The 22,381-nt window shown below is 46.4% G+C and overlaps 1 protein-coding gene across 1 annotated transcript in view; it reads right to left on the reverse strand.

The window, feature by feature from the left end:
* IRS1 (insulin receptor substrate 1) overlaps positions 1-20,631 on the reverse strand; it is a 56,225-nt gene extending 35,594 nt beyond the window's left edge. The window contains exon 1 of the mRNA XM_086844838.1: positions 16,621-20,631. Coding sequence (XP_086700964.1) covers positions 16,633-20,166 — 3,534 coding nt within the window. The 5' untranslated portion in view covers positions 20,167-20,631 and the 3' untranslated portion in view covers positions 16,621-16,632. The remainder of the gene's footprint in view (positions 1-16,620) is intronic.
* Between the last annotated feature and the right edge of the window lie 1,750 nt (positions 20,632-22,381).

Raw genomic sequence — 22,381 nt, forward strand, 5'->3', positions numbered from 1 at the left:
CTGTAGCAATACAGTGAAATGAATCTGAATTCTGATTTCTGCCCTCCCTAAGCCAGGTTACTTTAGCCTGGATTGGGTCCCTGAGGTAGCTGCCTGGCTCAGCAACAGGAATGCACATACTCAGGCAAAGGAGGTGTCAGCATGGGTAAGAATCCTTCTTCTAAATGACAGTGTAAAAAGTAGCAGTGAAAGCGTGCCCAAAGCTGCCCTCGTGCAGCTTCTCGTGCACAAGTCCCATTCATGCTCTGAACTGACAGAGCACAAACTCCCCCTTGTCCAGAGGCTGTAACCACACCTGCCCCAGTAACCCCTGCTTCTTCTTCCTGGGAAGAGAAGGCCCAGATCAGACAGCAACTTCAGCTCAGCAGCCTGACTGAACACAGAAATACGCTGTCATACACCGCAACCAAAGGCATAAGGGGCTCACCGCAAGGGGGGAAATCTGCTTTTGTCAATTGGAAGCTGAGCTGATGACTGAACCTTGAATACCCGTGCATACCTGTGGTCCTCATGAGCAAACAAAGTCACTGAACTTACCCTGGTTAAATTATACCCAGTTGTGAAAAAAAAAACAACTCAAATAACCCGGATCTGGTATGAAATGTCTCTGTGTCTTCCCCAAAGGGCTAAATGAATCTTTCACTCTATGCCATCGCCTTAATTTGCCCAGATGAAGCACTACTATGCATGGTATTGAAACACTTGTATTAAAATGCAATCTTCTTTTAATTCACACTTTTTGTTTTTCTGTGTAAGTCTGTATCTAGGCCAGCCTTTAATATTTTTTTCATGCTTAAGCAAAGCCCTGTGTGTGAGGACACTGCCACACAAAAACTGGGTACTACTCAGCCAAATCAGAACACCCTATGTTCAGCACACAGAAGTGTATGAAACAGATTTTATAAATCTATGACATACATGTCAGAAATATTTCACAAGTGATTTTAATTTCAAATTTTTCATTATCCTTTTTCTCTGGAAAACAGTGCTCTTGACCAGATTGGCTTCAACAGCCCAGAGCACACAACTCAGTCTAATGCACACATGCACTTCCACAGGAAAGAAAGAATTAGAGCAACTAAGAGCTCAATAGCATTCACTATCAGCTTTTACATACTGATAAAGAACACTTGGAAAAGAGCATTTCTGCACATACAGCAGCTCTACAGCACTGCAAACCCTACCTACACCCCCTGTACTCTGAGGAAACTTCACTCCAGTGAAGTCAATGGACGTTTTGTTACCTATTGTTAAATTATAAAATACCTCCAACAGGCACTGTTCTCTTCCAAGGCTTTTTTTTAAACACCCAAGACACACCTTTGAAAAGAGGGGAAAGAATTAACATTCTCTCACTTCCTCACTCAGAAAATACTCACTGCTTGGATTAGCCACTAAATTAACTTCAGCTGTAGAGAAAATGACTCATTAAACAGAACAATCAAAAATTTCACTGGAGAGAAGGGGAGGAGGTAAGGAGAACTTTAACCTTCCTCCTCCTCCTGCCAAATAAATGACACAGTAGTTTGAAAAAATAAGCAGAATGCAGTAACACTTCTTAATAAATAAGGCCTAAAACAGAAAGCATTAGAAAGCTGAAGCAAAGGAAAAACCAAAGCCAAGCTCCAGACAACTGTAGAAGCTCTTGGAGCACTTCAATGTTACAACTGTACTCAAATACATCCGGAAACATTGCACGGAGCAGCAGAAAGGCAGCACTGTCTTTAAGAGATTACTTCTAAATGTAGATCATAATGTCAGAAGTTCAACAAATAGTTAAAAGAAAGTTTTGTTTGTACAATTACGCATCTGCCAGACAACAGACATCCAGTTTTGTAATACTCCACTGGGGACAAAAATGCAAGAGATTTGTTAATAAAAGAACTAAAGTTTTCTTCCACTGACTCTTCTGAATTGCTGTGAGACCAGTAGGAAATGTTTTAGGAAAACTGATGTTTCCTTCTATCACAGCCAGTTACCTATTGAATATTGGCATCAATTACTTATTGAATCCTCCTATAATCACTAAATTTGACCAAGAATTGGGGGCAGAAAGGTGAGAACCTTGTCAGTGTCTCAAATGACATCTTGAGTCACTATACCAGGAGGTCTGGAACACAGCTATCTGAAGCCATTACATATACTTTTCATTTTCACCTGAAAGTATTTTCCACATATAAATAACTTTATCTAAACTAGAAAGGCTAATTTCTCCATGTGGATTTGGATTTTGGCAGAAAATGTTTGTTTGAGAAGATGACTAACACAGACAGCTAAACTAGCATGAATACTAAAGCAGCAAGCACAGGTTTGGCAGTAAAAGATGTCTTTTCTCAGGTACAGACTACCTAAACCAAAACAAGCCATAATTGAGAAGTGGAGCTTTTTCTAACAGCATAAATACACTTATACTGCACTCCTACTTCAAAGCAGCAGCTCCAGGGTGAGTGAAGAAGCAAACCCACTTCGATAAACCCTCTCAGATTCTCGCCCAGCACACCTGCAGACTCTCTGGGCAGAGGGACTGGTGCTGCAGCTGGTCAGGATCACAATTCACTAAAGGCAGTTTCACAGCAAGCCCATGGACACTCCTGGACACAGCCTCTGCAGAAGCAGCTATATTGTAGGCCAAGACAAGTGTGGTTTCAAGGGCAGTGTAAGGCACTAATCACATAAGGTGTTCTACTTGAAGATTTGCTTCCTGAAAGAATATAGCAGATGAGGTTTCACAGTTGGTTTTAACCAAACTAGGAACTGGCGGCTGTCTAGAGAAATGGTTCTGGATTTCCTCCTAAATGCATTCCCAAGTGCTCCCCAGGTGATGCCAAAAACAACTCTCCAGAGGAATACAAGTTCAAGGAGACAGAAACAACAGCGTGGCCTTCCATTTCTTTACGCTGATGGTAAACCTGTGTCCTGCATTCTGCTTCTCAAGTGCAGTGATTGCCCATACTTATTGCAGCCTCTCCCTGCCCTTAATTCTGTCAGATGTACCTGCATGAACTGAGCATAAGGAATCAGAACAGAGAAAGTCACAACAATGGTAAAAGTTGCAAGTATCAGCCAGGGACATGCAGATAAAGCCAGGGAAACACTCCAGTGACTTGTATCACTCTTGACTTCATAAAACCAAAGCAAAACCTTTCAAAAAGTTACAGTGAAGAACAGTAAGAAGTTACTACAAGAGTGCATCAGTTAAAAACACAGATTGGAAAATCCTACAAATAACAGAGTCCTCAGAAGTCCTGTAATGCAAAGGTTAGCATTACATGTTCTCTTTTTTTCTATGTATAAAGCAATCCTACAAATAGTCTTTTGCTTTTACCTGTTCCTTCAACCCAAATGCAAATGCTGAAATGTAACCCAAATCTATGATTAATATCACAGCAGAAACTCTAAGAAACACAGCAGTAAACAAGCTTGAATCAAGACAGATCAAACATCTCACCAATCTCTGGCAGTAGTTTTGGAAAAGATGAAATAACCAAGGAAGGAGATAAACTAGACATTGAATTACAGATCATTCTGCAACCCTTTAGAGCTAACTTGTTACTATAGCTAATTAAAATTAATAGGGACTCGCTATGAATTCAAACAGAACAGTGTAGTAACAGCTTCCAGAAAAAGAAGGAAAGAAAAACTGTTAAAGGGACACATTCTAAATTGAGGTACACTGTCCTCGTCCCACCAGCCTCAACTAGGTACAGCAATTTGCATCAATTGGAGATTCCTCCCCTTCCACACCTAAGTGAAAAATAATTCATAGCCCATTCATGCAGAAGGATCATTCAAACCTTCCTCCAAAATATGCCTACACAAAACTTAGGAACACGCTATATGTTAAGAGGAATTTTTTTCCACTAACAATTCTTGGCACATCAACACTTTCCACTGCTGCAATCCCACAATGTTATCAGCACAAGGCTTCATTCATACCTATGTTTAAAATTTTATAACAGCCTATCAAGCTAAGAGATTATGAATCATTCAAGCCATTAAAGTCCAATTACATCAACTGAAATCTGAGCTTCCCGGCATTATTCCAATTTCTCTTTCTGCACACTCAGCCCCTGTACCCCTTCCTACACAACTTTCCCTTCTCTGACCCTGTGAAACTTCTCTCACAGAAGACCCAGGAGCTGGCCAATTTACACAGCACGCCTGTCACTCTTACCCTGTTAACCACCACTTTTCTGTACTTGTGGTTTTGCCCTCTCCTCTTCCCCACCCAGCTTCCTACCATTTCATGGATGGTCTGCTCCTGCTCCTCTGGATCAGGCATCATCCTGCATCCAGGTCCTTTCTGTGCCTACCCTTCATTTCTGCATGATTGTATCAGTTCAAATACGTTTAATTAGCGTGTACATACTGACACTAAGCTTCACGGTGGATTAATTCAAATTAAAGTGATTAAAATAATCAAATTTAGATTAGCAAATGAGAAAGCTTTTTTTTTATGTCCTTAATGGTCATTCTCAAACACCAATAACCACTAAATCATGATTATCTGCAATACAACCTTTTAATTTAGCATTTAATATAGTCCCTCATTAGACAATACTATTAATGTATATTTATGCAGATTCTTGACGTGAAACTAATGACCAACACAGGTCACTATTTAGTAGCTGGTTAAATTTTGAATTATGACTTTTCAAGCTCTGTTTGAATGTGAAAGGATGAAAGCGAACAAAATCCCTGAACACATAATGAAGTTACTTAACAAAATAAATGTTGCGTTTAAAGACAGTTTTTTTCTTTTTTAAAGCCTCATCTCTCTTTAGTACGTGAAATTGGTGAAATTGAGTGAACTTGGCTACTGTGGAATTCAAAATTTCTGATTTTGTAGAATTCTTTGAGTTTTTTACTAAAAAAAAATGGAAGCTGCTTTCCCATTTTTTCTGTTGATCTCATTCAGTTTTGAAAAAACATTAGGCTGCTCACACTAAAATGAAAATAAGTTTCTCTAGATATCTACTGAAGCTACTGCTCTCAGAAATGAGGTTTTAGCACTTCAAACCCCACTGATGTTCACTAGAGCAATGGGTTTATTTCCTCTAAACATTTGGTAGTTACATTGAGTGAAAGCTCTGTCTCAATTTAGGTAGTATTAATATATTACAGCATATTTAGTCCTGAATACAGGTTTATGTTTGAGAAAGCAAGACAAAAATTACTTCAACCTGAACCACCCCACTTTCTCAACCTCAGCTTGCCTTCTCCAGGGATGTGCTACCACCACCTCAGGGTCAAAACAGACTTTAAAAGAAATGTAAATATTTGCTTTCTTCCTGGGAAAGCACTACATAAGGAAGAGGGGGGAAAAAGCAGGGATGTGCATATGGGGAATTGCATCAGTATAATTAGAGAGTTTTAGCAAGCTGGTAAACGTCTGTGTAGGCAATCCCAATACTCTAAAGGGTATTTCCTAATTAAAAATATGCACCCCTTTTTCCAGAGCCTTCCTAGTGAAGAAACATCTCACCACTGCCGCCCAATTAGATCAAATTGGGTGGCTGGCTCTTTTTGTTGTGTGCATGATAATACAAAGACTCTCCAAGTTCCTGCTCAACAAAGGCTTGTGTGAAACAGGCTTTGAAGACACAATAACATTCCTCTTGCGAGTTTCAAGCCCGGAGGCTAAAAGCACCAAGTAACTATTCATTCTTCCATCTTGAGACACATTCCTAACCTAGTTCAAAGGCCTGAAAAAACATGCCCTAGCTACATGCCTGCACACCTTCAGCAGGGCTTTCCCTTCTATCAGAGCTTCCTAGAGAAAGAAGTTTCATACAGAAAAGAAGTAAATACATTTGAGAGTTTTGTTTCACTTTTAAGAACTCTTAAATTGTTTAAAGGACTCAAGACTGCCTTGCATATGAATTGATCAGCTATGTTAATCCACTGAAGAGTGAAGTTCACCATTCACATGTCTAAAGTACAATGTTCATGCACAGTGCACGCGTTCTTTAACTTCTGCTCCCAAGAAGCAGCTGTGGAAGGAGGGAATGTGCACAGCAGCTGGAAAAGGACAAGGGATGATCTGGAGCTGTTTGGCTTCCATCACTGCTCCTCTATTTAGTTTCCTCTTCTCCTGTTTTGATCTCAAACTGGTAAGATAGATGTAAATCACACATTGCTATCCACCCATATAAAGATATCCAAGGCATACAAGAACATTATGCATCATATTCACAAGATAATGATAAAAAGTCAATGAAATACAAGATTATTTCCAAAATACTGACATGAGAACAACTATTATCTTTCAACAAGAAAAAAATATTCACAGTTTTCAACATACGGCTTCCTAAACAAACTGAATTCCTCTTTATACATTTTATTTTGCTGTTTCTCAGAAATCTGAATGCCATTATGTGTAAAATGAGGAAATATAAATAATTACTAAAGACTAGGCTAACTACAATTATCATTTCATGGTATGGAACAGTGGAGCAGGCAGATGGAAGTGAAGGCAGCCGAGGTGAGACCTCCCCCACCTTTGCAGGAAGGCAAGCTGGTTGTATCTGCCCAAAGCTCCTGCAGGACCCTGCCCCAGATGTGCCAGCCAGCCTGCTTTTTGGGATTCCTGAACCACACACAGGAGATAAAAAGTTTCTTTTGTTTTCCTCTGCAATAGTTTTCAGTACATCTAAACTAAGGTTTCCTTAACTGTATTTCATTTCATATCTGCAATCAAGCAATTAACTGTTTAGTTCTCCTGAATTTCCTTTTTTTTAAAGAGAAACTTATTTTAACAATGCTGTTTCCACCTGTCTAAAATATATTTTTGTCCTCTAAAGATCCCAATTAGTCACTTTCCCCAAATGAAAATGGTTCCGTTTGAATTTCCCACCACTGCAAAAATCTGAGTATTGCTCATTTTCCCCTTCATGCAGCCATGGTACAGATCTTCATGTCCATCAAAACAAGGAATGCATAACCTTATTGACATCTCAGAGTCATTCTGAATCCTGTGGCAAGCTGAGCTGCTCTACCTCTTTCAAGGACTGCACAGCAGAGCTACCTGCTGTTGGTCATTTCCAGGAAATACAACTATACTATGAAAGGAAAATCTTGGTGGATAAATTCCAAAATAGGGAAAGAAGTAAGACAACATTGTCTTAGTCTCAAGTAAGTAAACAACTTGTTAGTTTATGTCATCATTATTATATAACATTAAGTTCCATAAATGCCCCTTTTGCTATTTTGAAGTAACAAATAATTCAGAAATTGTGATCAGGAATTGCAGGAGAGGAATCACTACTTATGACAGCAAACACTTTTCTGAGGAAATTATAGTTAATCCCATTTTTCAGTGACCACTCAGCCAATGCCACCATCACTTACCTGAAACGCCTGCATGAGCCTGAAGTGGAACAGCCACCATCATTTCAGCAAAATACCCAACCTTTATTTCTCTGGGTACCACCACAGAGACCAAGCACCATGAAAATGCACACTGTACCATGCAGGGAAAGCTGCAGACTTTACCAGCCCTATGACATGGCAGGCACAGCAAAGGACATTCTGTTACACCTGTGCCTTCTCCAGGAAAGAGAAGAGCTTCTGTATTTCTTCTGTTTTAATATTAATGTGAAGGCACTAGCATCACAGCTGACAGTGACTCCCAAACACCCTGTCAAACACTTGCAGAGGAACCATCAAACCAAACTGGGAATTACTGGATGACCATTGTCTCCTTGCTCCAGCAATTTCCAAGGTATTTCAGCAAAGAGCCTAAGCATCATTCACTTGGACACCAGCACTCCCCTGCAGCACACACAGGAAGCCTCCGAGCTCCAAGTTCATCTCTAAAGCCAAAATGTCTCCCCTGCACTCATTTCATTCTCTCTAAGGGTTAATCTTTTTTCTAACACAGCAATCTTGTCTTCAAAATGAAGGCCAGCTGGCTGAAGATTAATTACTATCCAGTGTTTTAATCTAAAAGATTCTCTCACTGACTCACATCAGCTGTCACTTGAGGTGTCTTTGCATCTCTCACACAGTGCAGGGCACAGGAAGCTCAGGTCAGACCTGAAACATGTCACAGCTCAGCCATGGTGTTTCAAGCTCCCCACCTCCCTTCCATTCCTGTGCAGTCACTGACAAACTGATGAACAGCAGACCCCAGACGAGATGTGCTGCAAGAGGAGAAACAAAATCTTCTACCTCCCATGTACGCTTCTTGAGGTTCTTTTACTCTCTGAATGAAGACACACCACTCTCGGCACAGCATTTACTTGAATGTTACCTGTGATGTATGATGTTGATGTACGGGTGATTCAATGATGTTACAGGCATGCAGTATCTTGTGAGGAGGATGATGGGAGGGTTTGTTTTGGTTTGGTTTTAATTCCACAGTTCAGTGAAGGCAGAAGGAACCCATACAATCAGACTGGCTTAGTCTCCTCCACTCCAGCTTCAAGCTCTTTATTCCTTCAGGGAACTGGGTGAACTGTGCTACTGAAGGAAAGCTCTCGTGCACAAACTAGTTAAGTATTTTATTGACTGGCAAATCCAGTTTATTGAGTTCCTACCCTATAGTTATGTCTTAACAAATATTTGTGTGCCACACTGAAAGCCAGACCACTAAAATTAGGCAGGCACCAAGGCTGCTAGTTAATTCACATTTTTTCTATTCACACAGATTCTGTATTTCAAAGAAAGCATGTGCAATCCTTAGGTGCCCTAGTGGTTAAAAATGTCCAACCCACACAGGCTGGAGGGAATGGGCTGAGGCAGAAGAAGAAAAAACAGAGTTAAAGCTGTAGATGCTCCCAGACTCTACATTCCTCCATTATATAACACACATCATCAGAGAGTTCAAATGTTCAAGTACACTTCAACAGCTCTACTAGCTATAAAGTGCACATCCTCCTGAAGCATATCTTATTTGGAAATTTAACAGGTCATTTCTACCACATTCCCAGCTTCCAAAAAAATAGAATTTTACAATGGTTGACAAAATGTACACAGGTAAATCTTCTGTAATACGCCACAGAACAGTACATTTCACCTTCCAGCTCAGGTGGCTGACACCAGATCTTCTAACTAGACTCCCAAATTATTACAAAGCACTTGAACACACATAAATTTCCACTGTCTCATCTACCTGATCAAAAAATTGTTCTGAAGGAAATACACTTCACAATTATCCAAGGTTAAATCTCTAATAATAGTCTTCAGAGAACATGACCTAGATATGTCAAACATGATCAGAGAGACATATATCAAGACATCCTTTAGTTAGTTAAGAGTGCCAGGCTTATTTAAATCTCCTTTATCTGTTCACACCTTGGCTTTTGTTAAATTTCGCATCATTTCTGTAAGTGGAGAGTAAAGCTGCTAAACTTGTGAATCCTTTTTTTTTTTTTTTCTTAAGTTACCGATGTCTTTCCTTTACTATCTCTATTTCATGTAGTCAAAATAATAATCACCATTTATCAAAGCCCCAGAATTATGTAAAAATAGTATAATGTTATTCACTTTTATGAACTGGTACTCTAACACATCAGATTGTGTCCAGATGACCAAAAGCCAGCTTCTACCATTCTGACAAGTTGGGAATTCAGATGTATTTGCCAGTATTAATATATTTGTGTTGCAGCTTTTACCACAAAATGAAAACCACAACTACTCTAACAAGCCACAATAGCTTTGTCATTTGAAGTTTTCTTTTACAATATATTCTTTAAATTGAAAAAAAAGTGAGAGATTCTATACTTACTAATCTGTTAAGACAAATTATTGAACTAATGAACCCAAATCAAATTTATAACTGTCCAAGTATTAGAGTGTAAGGAAGAAAATGCTGAAGTTAAAAAAACCTGTGTGAACATAGTCCGCCTTTTATTGTATGTATTTTATAAAATCAAGGGGGTTTAATGTTAAAATGCACTCATTTATATTTATCTTGTATTTAATTCAGATTTGTATCTTGTGGTTTACAGCTGTGGTTGTAACAGGGATACCACAAGACAAAGAATTCAGGAAAGAAGAGCTGGAGATAAATCCTACTTGCCTTACTAAGCAAATCAACCTGTTAAGGTCAGAAGACTATCCAAATACTAAAAAAAAAAAAATTTAAATAAATAAAATCCAATAACAAATAAGGAATAACATGTGCTTCCTAAGCAGAGTCTCCATTCCTGTAATAATTTTTTTTAAAAAAGTACAGAAGACAAAACACCTTCAGAAAATTGCAGAACCATGCAAAATGACCACCTCTAGAACAAACTCTTTATATCCAGGCTCTCCACATTTCTCTATACTCATCCTCAAACTTTCAAATATCACCATCCCAGTTCCCCTCAGATCACAAGCACCTTGCACTTCTCTCTATCTACATCATCCTGCCATAGTTTCTGTGTCCCCCAGGTAATTTCTCTCTCATTTCCATCTCCTTCCCATACTCTACAAGTGCTGCCTGGTCTTCACCTCAAGTTCCCCATTATCTTATGTCAGTAACCCCCAGTCTCTCCTTGTCACAGCACAGGTCCCATGAACAGCTTTCCCCTCCTTTTTCCTTGTCTCTTAAGAGTATTTTATAACTCTGTCAATCAAACACAATTATTACTTTTCATTGAAACTTGCTTGGAAAAGAGGTTAAACCTAAAATGAAATTAGTTTTGGAAAATAATATCTATTTCTCTTCCATATCACTGGACACCAAAATTATTTTTAAAGCTTATTTGACTTTATTCACGTAATAATCAGTATTGAACAGATTCACTTTCAGAGCTTCAATAAACTGAGTAAAAAAATCCACTTTGTTCACAAACAAGCTATTATACAGCTAATGGTTCAAAAGAATATTCAAGTACATTTATTTTCAGTACTTGCACTAATGTATTTAGGAAGTCTTGAAAATTCTACAGTCCTAGTGAATATAAAATTTTAACTATTATAAAGTATTCCTAAACAATGCAACATACTGAATATATTGGTCAAATAACATTCCCATTCCACAGCTGCTTGCTGCATTTTATTTAAGAGCTTTAATTCTCTATTTACAAGTGTTATCTAAGGAAATGTACAATCTTCCTACAGTTGCTACTAAAAATCAGCATCACCCTCACCCTGTAATATCATATTTCATTTTCAAATTTAAACCACATTCAAAAACCAGTTTGTTTTTGAAATGTGAACGTGAAAACCATGTCCAGGTAGTACCTCATAATCATATGAATTTGTTTATAAATCATTCTGTTTCAGTTTTAAGCCAGGAAAACAAAAGAGAAACACCTAAACCCATTAATTATAAGCTTGTGGTCTTGTTAAACAGGAGAACTGCAAATATGCAAGTATGTGGAGACACAGGCTCAACTTTGGCAAGTAATTAAGTATGGGGAAAAACTGGTGTGTGCATACAGTAAAAAATGCACTGTTTTGTCTACAGTAATATCCACAAAGCATGAAAAACTTTCATAACATGCTGGTATTTACCTTGGTGCTGACCCAAAACTACAGAAACTTCTGTTCTTCAGTTTGGGAAACAACACACACCCCTAGAAACTTAATTTAACTGTACAAGTCTTGTTTTGTCACCCTTGTGGGTCTCTTCCAACTCTGCATATCCTATGATTTTATGAATTGCTGTGTTTCTGTTGTTCCACCTTATGATTTTAACTTGAGAAAAAAAACAAAATTATTGAAAACTACGAAAGAAATAAATTTAATAAGCAAGCAGTGTCTCAGCAAAAATAAAACCCAGGTACATAATACAAGAATGACATGAGTAATTTTCTGTTTACCATCATATGTATTTTCATGAGGACCACACAAAAGTTTAGTTCTACCCTTAGAAGTGTTTTGCTTTAAGTGGATACAGGCAAAAGGTCTAACAACCCTACAGATGCCCTTGTGTTGAATTCCCATTGTACTGTTTTCCATTTTCTTACATCACCAAAAAACCCCAAACCACCCATGCAGTGGGTGAAATAGTCAGCATCAAAGCTAGAGAGAGCCAAGTTACCACTTGCTTACACTACACATATTCTATTCTGTATTATTAGCACTTATATTCAGGAGTTCTCAGAGTCATCAACAAAATGGAAATGAAGCTTTGAAGCTTTGGAGATCAAAGCAAGATACCTGGATTCATTCTACTATCCTGCTACAGCACTTCCTGTTTCTCCAGAGCCAACATCTAATGGTTTCCTTTTTGGAATATTTTTTGATTCTATACTCAGAACACAAGACATCAGCAGTTCATCTTCAAAACCCCTGCTCATTTGAGGAGCCTTGTCAGAGCAGCCCCAAAAGCTGGATCCAGAGCACATCCATAACATCTGCTCACCTGTTGTCTTGGGTTTGTGTGCAGGGTTTGGCAGCAGGAGGCTACAGGGGTGGGTCCTCCGAGAAGCTGCTGGAAGCTTCCCCCATGTGTGACAGAGCCATTGCCAGTCAGCTCCAAGATGGACCTGCTGCTGGCCAAGGCCAAACAGTGCCACTGACAGTGGCAGCACCTTTGGCATTATATATTTAGGAGAAGGACAAAAACCTGCACAACTGCAGCCAGAGAGAGGAGTGAGGCTATCTGAGACCACTGTGGATATAGGAAAGTACCTGCAGAGGAAGTAATGGCAGAGACAACATGCCGTGAACTGCCCAAAACCCCCATTCTCATAACCCTGTGCTGCTGTGGGGAACAGGTAGAGAATGGGGAGTAAAGCTAAGCCCAGGAAGAAGGGAGGGGTGGGGGGAAGGTGTTTTAAGATTTAGTTTTTATTTCTTATTATCCTACTCTGATTTGATTGGTAATAAACAAAAATAATTTGCCCAAGTTGAGTCTGCTTTGCCCATGATAGTAACTGATGAGTGATTTCTCCCTGCCCTTATCTCGACTCATGAGCCTTTTGCTGTATTTTTTTCTCCCCTGTCTAGCTGAGGAGAAGAGTGATAGAGTGGCTCTGGTGGGCATTTGGTGTCTAGCCAGGACCAGCCCACCACATCTGTGCATGCAAAACCCTAAGCAGGAGGAAAACAACTTCGGGCTACACTGCTCTCTCCCTGCAATTCTTCCATGTCATGGGCTGGTGTTTCCCAGTACAGCTTGGCAACTGCAGCAACAAAGCCTTCCAGCTACAGCATAAAAGGCCACTCATCAGAGGATCCAAGCACCAAAGAGTCACCATCTGCACTAGACACACACAACAGTACTCAGTTCTCTAAAGCAGAGGTAAAAGTTTGGGCAGGAGAGCATACAGAACTACACTGAAACTACAGCACTTCTAACAGATAAAAAGAAGAGAGTTAGGGCAGGGCCAGCTGTTTGGAAACAGACAAGAATATATGACAGGGAAGGCAGTGGGATTGGAGAGTGCAGAGGAATGCCGTGGGTGAGAGAGAAATGTTTTTCAATTAAATTTGGGAAAGAACATGATGATTTCAGCAGTATCTTTAATATTAGGATAAATAATTACACTTGAAAGAAATTAAAAATATTTCAGAATTCAATGCTTGAACAACTTGGAGGCAGTTGGTGGAGAAGGACAGGGGAGCAGGGAAAAGGACAGGAGTTAGCTAGTTTGCATCAAAGTAGCAACAATCATTTTACCCTTAGGAGATGAATAGCCAACATTTAGGGTAATTGTCCATTCCAGAATGGATAAAACAAGCATTATCCAGATAGTTTTGGCCTTTGGGATGTGGTGGAAGATTGTTCTATGGAGAAAAAAAAAAAAAGCACGTGCAGTCCCTTTGCCACTTCTGAGATTAAAATGTAAATAATAACCCATGAAAGAGAGGAAAAGTAGAGAAAGAGTACTTAGTGCAGCCTTCCCCAGCCCTTGTTCTGATATTTGCAGCTTCACCTTTCCCTTCCCAGCTCCAGATGTTTTCCCCTCTCCACTGTACCTGCAAACACACCAAGTAGCTTTTCCTTCATCTTTCACTTGCTCAGACACCAACAGGAGAAACCTTAACTGCAACCTCCCTGCTCTCAGCTGCAGCCTCAACAGCCTCAGCTGCCAGAAGGAACACAGGGGAAGCTGGCCAAGGAGGCACAGCCTGCTCTGCTGCTTGTTGTGAAAGGCAGGCAAAGCTTTGTGGAACTGGAGCACCTTTACTGCATGTGGAGTTTTTTCAGGTGAATGGTCCGGCTGAAGGTGTTCGACAACTTTTTCAGGCATGTGGAAGCAGTCCCATAACTCACTCAGCTCCAGGCAGGTTTTCTTAGGAATGGCATAAGGTACAACCTACATGGAACAAATCTTCTGCCAAACCTAAGTTTTACCTCCAAAGCAAAAAAGGTACAAGCATATATTAAAAAAAATAGCTGTAAAAATGGTTTAGTATGAATAAAACGTTGTTGGGATTCTTTCCTTAGCACACTCAAGAGATGAGCTACTTGGTCTGAATTTTGCAAGGGAAGTTTCAGTTGATGGCAAGAAATCTAGCCTGGGAAGTAAGAGTTAATGTCGGAGAATGCTACAAGCAACCAACAAAGCTTTATATTGGAAAGGGAAAAGGAACAGTCATGGCTCAAACTTCTCATATAAGGACAATCTGATTCTCCCCTTGCCTCCCAGAAGAAGCTGTGCCTCCTCAATCTAATCCTAATTTTGGGAAGTAAGAACCAACTTCAAATAACACATGTTCTATTATACTCTATTTTACACAATGCTGCCCTTAAAAACATCTGCATAGTATTCTTCAGCCAGCTCTTATATCAAGTCTTCCACATGCTAATCTTTCACTGAACAACATAATCACAGCAGGTGTCTACCTAACACCACCATGGAGAGTATTGCCACAGCTTTTATGTTAAAGATGACACATAGTTCAATTAAACAAGCTGTCCACAACAAAAGGAAAGCAGTGCATTTGAAAAAAAAGTGTAAGCAAACAGTTATGACACTGCTCCCTGCCAGACCTGCCTTCTCACACCCTTCATATATTCTTTATTTACCCACACACTGACCAAGGATCTTCTCTCACACTTACTCCCCAGTCTCAGCACTGCACAAGTGGGAGGGAACAGGGATGCTCCCAGCAAAGTGATTTAACTGCAGAACATGTTGCATCCTCTGGCAAAAATTCCCTCCAGAAGAATTCACAACACCAACGCTGTCCTAAGCAGATATGGATTCCCAGGCTAACAAAAGCCATCTGCAAAAACAGGGTTTGTGCAAGCACATGCCAGAACTGAGAAAAGGTGTGGCTGTGTAAATCTGTGTACATTTAGTCACCAATAATATATGATGACACTCAGCACAGTCCTGTCAGCCACAAAAGTTACTATTTCCTACCAGTTACCACTTGGACCAAACTGGTAATATTTGCACTGATCTTAAGTCCTACCTTGAACTTTCAAATTAACCTGGTATTGATAGGTCACGTAAGACTAAGACTTAATATTACTTTGCTCTAATGGGCAACAGCAGCGAGTGCCAAGCAGCAAATATGAAGAGACTGTTTTGCTTTTGTTCAGGTTATAAGGATGCAAAACATCTGAAAATGAAAAACATATGATCCCAGGCATCACACCAACACCAGCCCCCAATGTTCCCTTCAGCACAGCAAAAAGGAGACACAAATACTGAGATGATGTAAACAGTGGTATGAGATTCAACCCCTAATATCATTGCACATATTCATAGTGACTGCTTAAACTACTATGATTGCTGCTGCTCAGGTGTGTAGAAACTGTTAAAATCCAGTGACGAATTTTACTAGACAACTATCTGCCAGTACTTGCCTGCACCAAAACAAAACACTCTTCACCTTTCACGAAAGGACTTACACAGGTGTGCTGTACTTTTCGAGGGCTTAACAAGATACATGGTTCTGTGCTGCATGCTGAAGTTCCCACTCAACAGAAACATCACACTGCTTCCAACAAGGCTGCTACTCATCTTACATGTCTGTAATCAACGTGCAACAAATAGCCTAGCAGAAGTTTTTCCCGAATTAAAAATTAAAAGCTTCAGGAAGAAACAGAACACATTAGTCAATGCCAAAAACACAGTTCATAGGGCTCATTTCTTGTGCTGTTTGTAACACTGAAGCACGTGAGGGACAGCCACACAGTTTCAACTGAAACACAAGTGATAGATACAATGCTCTAGAGGCTTTGAAGTCTGTTTTCAAACTCAAAGCTCCTTCCGACAATACTGAATTAACACTGGTCACAGCCCCTTGATGTAGATGCCCTTAGCCGTGAACGTGTTAGCACGGTTCACGGCTCTACTCTTGGCCACAAGCGTGATGATTACTGACCAAACCAGGATTACACTGGGAGTTTACTGTTGCCAGCCCAATATAGAAGCGACTGGCTTTCACATCCCTCTCCCCCACACTTTCGAAGCACTGGTAATTCTGAAAAGTAAAAAAAAGTGGCAAAACCGTAAGCACGGTATCGTATCCCCGGCTGAACGGCAACGTCCAAAGCTACTCTGGAAGTACTCCCCAGCCCGTGCAGGTGCGGGCCACCTGCAGGGATGCTGCACTCCTGAACGCTTCTGCCACTAAAGCATGCTGCAGTGAGGCCAAAAGGCTCATCGAAACCAACCCAATCCCGCCCGCCCCCAGCCCGCGGGAAGGCACCGCCACGAGCAGCCTCGACCCCCGCCCCAGCTCACTCCCCGAGCGGAGCCGCGCCCCGTCCCGGCTCACCTTCCCCGGCTCCTACATCTCCTCCCGCTTCTGGAAGCTGATGCTGGCGTACGCGCTCAGATCCTCGCCACAGTGGCCACTCCCGCGCTGCTGGCCCGGGGGCTTCGGCGGCAGCGGCTGCTTCGCCTCGGCGGGGCCGTGCGGGTGGTGGTGGCGGCGGTGGCCGCAGTCCCTCACCAAGTCCAGGTCGATGTAGTTGAGCCCGTTCTCCAGGGCGGGCGCGGCCCCCGGGTCCCGGCGGGCGGCCGCCTCCCCCGCTCCGGGCCGCAGCCACACGTTCTCGAAGGAGGCCGAGCTGTGCCGCTTCACCTCCTCGGCGCCCCCCGCGCTGCCGCTCGGGAAGGGTGCCCCGAGCCCGCCCGCCGCTCCGCGGGCCGCGCTCGGCGTGGAGGAGAAGGTCTCAGAGCTGTGTCGCCGCCGGCCGCCCTGCGGGTCGGCGCGGATCACCTTGGCGCTCTGGTTGCGGCCGGGGCTGAGGCTGACGCGGGTGAAGGCGCTGCCCGCGCCCAGGCCCCCGAGCAGGGAGGAGGAGCGCGGCGGCGCCGCCGACAGCTCGGCCGGCGGCCGCGGCAGCTCCGGAGACGCAGCGGTGGCGGCAGCCGGCGGGGGCTTTTCGGGGCCGGCGCGGCCCCCCCGCACCTCGGCGTAGCTGAGCAGGCGGGCGGGCGAGCCGGGGGACGGGCTGTCCGCGTAGTCCGAGCAGGAGCCCCCAGCGGCCGCGGCGCCCCCCCGCTGCATCGCCACGTAGTCCCGGCCGAACCGGGCCGCCCGCGCGGTGGCGAAGCCGGGCGGGCAGGGGGCCCGCGGCGGGCCCGGCTCCATGTTCATGTACTCCTCGGCGGCCTCGCTGCCCGGCGGCGGCAGGGTCATGCTCAGAGCAGCCGAGGGGAAGGGCGGCTTCTCGCCGGCGATGAACTCGATGTTCACGTACTCGCCGGGGCTCTTGGGCTCGGGGGGCAGAAGCACCGGGGGCTGCTCCCGGGCCCGCGGCAGGGTGCTGGCCTTGGGGCCACCCAGCGACAGCCGCGTGGGGCGCGCCAGGCGGCCCTTGGTCTGCACGGCCGTGTCCACCTTGCGCGGGGGCTGCGCTTGAGGCGGGGGGCCGCCCTCGGGGCCGCCGCCGCCGCCCAGGCTGTCGCTGCTGGTGGAGGAGGACGAGTCCTCGGCCGCGTAAAGGAGGCGGCTGGAACCGAGCGCGATGCGGGGCTGAGGACTGCCCTCCTCGGCTGCCCCCGCCGGCCTGCTGCCGCCCCGCCGGTGCACGTGCTTGAAGGAGCGTGGCAGCGAGAAGTAGGAGTAGATGGGTTTGTGGTGCGCTACGGTGGCCGCCTCCTCGACCCCCGGCTGCCCCGCAGCCCCGAAGTAGCAGTCGGGCGGAGTGCTGGTGGTGGAGCCGCTGGCTGGGGACATGTTGATATAGTCGCTGCCGCCGCAAGGGAGCTTCCCTTCGTTGCTCTCCACTGAGAGTTTTGGGTGGTGGCCGGCACCATTTGTCCAGATCTTGCCATAGCCCGCAGAGCTGCTGTCGGGGGAGTAGCTGCCACTGGGGGACATCATCATGTAGCCATTAGAGTCCACTGTGGCTGGAGGGTGGCGGCCACCCCTGCCAGGGTTGATGATCTGCTGTGGGGCCGACACACTCTTAGGACTCATGGGCATATAGTCACCACCCTTGGGAGGCCCCCCACCACTGGGCACAGGGGCTACACCAGGCGACATGGGCATGTAGCCATCATCCGTGTGCGGGGTGGAGTTGGTCCGATGACGGCCATTGTCCATGTGGTGGATCTCCAGGCACTCCTCTGGGTAGGAGTGAGTGGGCACAAAGGCTGAGTGGCGGTAGGAGGGCAGCCTGCTGCTGCCACAGGGGTAAGAAGGCAGCATCTCCGTGTACTCCTCAATGGAGGCCACTGAAGACTGGGAGGGAGTCTTCTGATGGGAGATAGTGGGTGAAGTGCCTGCAGAGTGAGTTCGCTTTCTGAATGCCTTCTCCAAGTCGGCAACCTCCTCACTACCACCTCGAGGACAGCAGGGTGTACTAGGATAGCGGGGCTGCTGCTGAGGGTGGCAGGTGCGTGGGATGAAATGGCCATTGGGCGCTGCCAGGCTGCAGCATGAAGACGTGGCCTTCCCTCCCATGCAGATGTAGTTGAGGTCTTCATCACCCCGGGCGGGAGGGGTGTGTCCCAATGAATCAGGGGTTACACTGCGAAAAGAGCTGCGAAAGTCACACGGGCTTGAACCATACTCATCAGAAGAAATAAATCCACCATCACTAGGGGAGCCAGAAACTGAAGCACTAGACCTTCGTGGAAACAGGCAGTCTGAGGTGGAGCCATGGCCACTAGTGCTGCTGGATGACAGGCTGACCGGACTGGTGGCTGAAGGAGAGCAGCGCGAGGAAGGCATTGGGATGGACCGGCTGTGGTTGAGTGGAGGATGGAGCCTGGAGTTGCCACGGTGTCTGTGTGAATGAGTCCGGTTAGCACTGGGACTAACGGGGCTACCATCCACAGAGGCAGGTCTTGACATTGTGCCTTCCCCATCACTCGATGCTCGAACCCGGAAAGAGCTGGGTTTGCCACCTGTACCTCCACCGCCGGCAGGAGAAGTGGCCGTGACACTCTCAGTCCTGGACCGCCGACTGAGCCCCACTTGGCTCGGTGGAGGGTTGTTGACATGGTGCCTGCGAAGGGGCACAGAGATCGGGTTGGAACAGTTTGAGGAAGACTGGCTCTTGCTGCGGGGCCGGAATTCCTCACTCATAGCTCGCATGGCCTCCAGGATCGTTTCATGCATGTTCTGTGCCACCACTGAGTCATCCACTTGCATCCAGAACTCACCAGGTCCAGTGACAGCTGAGCGTCCCACCTCAATGAAGAAGAAGTTCTCAGAGTGACCACAGCGGCGGATATTGAGCAGCTGCAGCACCACAGCAGCCGCATCTGAATTCAGCTTTACAAAGCTGATGGTCTTGTTAGTCAGGCACAGGCGGTAGATGCCAATCAGGTTCTTTGTCTGCCCTAGGCCCTTCGGCTTCAGAATTACTTGCCAAACTTCCTTAAAAGCTGGACCAGGGGCTACCTCACCATAGCTGTCCTCACCTGCTTCCCCCAGTCCTGTGCTGCTGCCTCCGAAAGTGACATCGCTGTGGTGGTGATGGTGATGGTGATGGAGGTGGTGGTGGCCCTTGGCCCTGTTGTGCAACTGCAGCAGTGCTTGGTACCAACTCTCCTGCTCAGGTTCACTGTCAGCTGCAATGGCAAAGTGCTCGTCCTTGGTGTAGAGGGCCACCAGGTGCTTGTTCTTGGAGTCAGCCCGTTTGTTGATGTTGAAGCAGCTTTCTAGTGGGATGGAGCGCTTGGGTGCCCCTGACTTGTGTCTCCATTTCTTCTCATTCTCGTAATACTCCAGCCGGGCGGGTCCAGACTCACTGGCTGCCCTCAGCACAAAAAATCGTTTATGCATGCTCTTGGGTTTGCGCAAGTAACCCACCTTTCTGACATCTGAGAAGAAGCCCTCGTTATTATCCGTGGGGCTGGCCATGATGAGAGGTGGTGCAGCTCTTACTGCAGCTCACAGTCTGCAAGACCCCAAAACAGCCAAGCCAGACAGGAAAGGCAACTGCCTAAAATAAAATTCATGCAATGACAATTAAAAAACAGAAAAATAAAAAAATAAAAAAGAAAAAAAAAAAGAAAAAAGAAAAAAAGCAAAACAGCTCAGGATCCTCTTTTGAGAACGGGACGGGGGAGGGACAGAAGGAGGGTGAGAGCAGCTGTTCAGTGGCAGAGGCAGCTTCCAGCACCAAATCAGAGTTTGTGTTGCTGTTTATGCCCAAATCGCGCTTAGACGGGTAAGCTCGTCCTTAAAAAGTCCAGTCCCGATCAATCCAGACGAAAGTCTCGTCCCAAAACGAGCCGCCGGGAAAGAAAAACGCATCTTCCCTTGCAGGGGTCGGGCTCCGGCGAGGCTGGGAGCGGGGCGGGGGTCCCTTTCCTCCGCTCCCTGCACCCCTTCCCCGGCTCAAGTTTGCCTCCGCGAGCAGCGATCTCTGTTGCAGATTAAATATCCTCTCGGGGGCGGAGATTGTTTTGCAAAGTCCGGGGTTTGCACCCAAAAATACACGCTGCTTTCCCCTCTCTCGCCCTCCCCCCAAAAAAGAGAAAATTAAAAAAAAAATGCCGCCCACAATACAACCCCCCCTTCCCCAAATATCAGCGCCGAGGCTGCTGCTCCCGCTCGTGCGTGCGGAGGAGGCTGGCGACCCCATTCAGTCCCATCTCGTTAGGCAGAGAAAGTGCCATTTCCACACGCGGCGCAGCCCGGCAGCGGCAGGAGGGGAGGCAAGCCCGAGTGCCGAAGGAACATCCTCTCTTCCTCCTCCTCTTCATTCCAGGCGGCAGCGCCTCAGCGGCCGGCGGCGCGGCCCCCTCCCGTGCCCCAGCCCGCCGGGGGAGCGGGCAGCGCCGCCGCGGCTCCTTCTCCGCCGGCTTCTCCTCGGAGTTTCCCGGCGCCCCGCACCAAAACAGGCGGCGGGGGCCGCGCTCGCCAGTCCAGCCCCCTCCGCCCGCCGCCGCGGCTCAGGCTCACTCCAAGGAGAACAACACGTGACGGCGCCAGTGCGTGGACCATCCCCGGAGCCGCCGCCGGGCTCCCGGCCAGCGCCGCCGCTCCGCCCTCCGCCCTGCCCTCATTCAGCGCGGCCGCGGGGCCGCCGCCGCCGCGCCCCCATTGGTGCCGCCGCCCGTCCGTCACGGCGGCGGCGGCGCCCGGCCGGGCTGGGGCGCGGCGCGTAGTAAAGAGGCGTAGACGCCATTCAGCTCCGTGTTATTTATACCCGCCGCCGGCGGCCTCTGCAGTGTGGCGGCTCCTGGGCCCGGCCGGGCGGGGAGCTGCTCCCGCCTACCCGCAGCCCTTGCGGCGGGCCTCGTGGGGAGGGGAGCGGAGCGGAGCGGAGCGGGGGGCGCTGTGGCTGCGGCCGTGGGGCCGCGCCCGCCCCGCCCGGGGCTCGTTCCGCTGCTCGGACTCAGACTCGGCCCCGACGCTGCCAGCCGGGGCCTGGCGGGAGGGAGGGCTCGGCACGGCGCTGCCTCCATGGCGGGCGAGGCCGGGCCCCAGCAGCGCTCCCGGCCCCGGCTGTGCAGCGGGTCCCTCGTCTCCCTGCGAGGCTCTGTGCTGAGTTAAACCGAGCGTGCAGCGGGAGCGGCCGTGCCGGGGCTGGACGTGCCGCGCCCGCAGCTCTGCCCTGGCCCCGGGAACAAGTGCGGGAGCGCTGCGGCCGCATCCGCTGCTCAATGCTGCCCTCTGCGGGACAGCGCCCGCCCGGCCCGGGGGCTTGCGGGCTGCGGCTTCGGGGTGCGGCTTTGGGGGTGCTTTTGGGGTTCCCTGGTGCCAGTTACGATGGGTGACCCTGGACAGCCTGGGAGGGCAGAGGCGCTCTAATCGCCCTGAGCTGGCACTGCCCTACCCGAGCAGACTGATTGCAGGTAGGCAGAGGTAAAAGCACCACGGCAGTTCTCTCATCTACTCTTCAGTAGATGTATTTAAATACAAAATTAAACTCCCGTTTGGGTTTGTGTAGGTCTAAACACGGGTTAAACAAATTGGATGCTTTTCTAATGCATCTGTGCTGCTGCACAGATCACGGCCGTACAATTATTTGAGAGGAGCAGTTACTCGGTCAAAAGATGAAAAATTCCCCTGAAACAGTTGAAACACTTGGAGAACCCAGAGAGGACAACAGGCAGCAGCACAAACC

Source organism: Cyanistes caeruleus, chromosome 10 (assembly GCF_971803275.1).
Source record: "Cyanistes caeruleus chromosome 10, bCyaCae1.hap1.1, whole genome shotgun sequence".
Taxonomy (NCBI): domain Eukaryota; kingdom Metazoa; phylum Chordata; class Aves; order Passeriformes; family Paridae; genus Cyanistes; species Cyanistes caeruleus.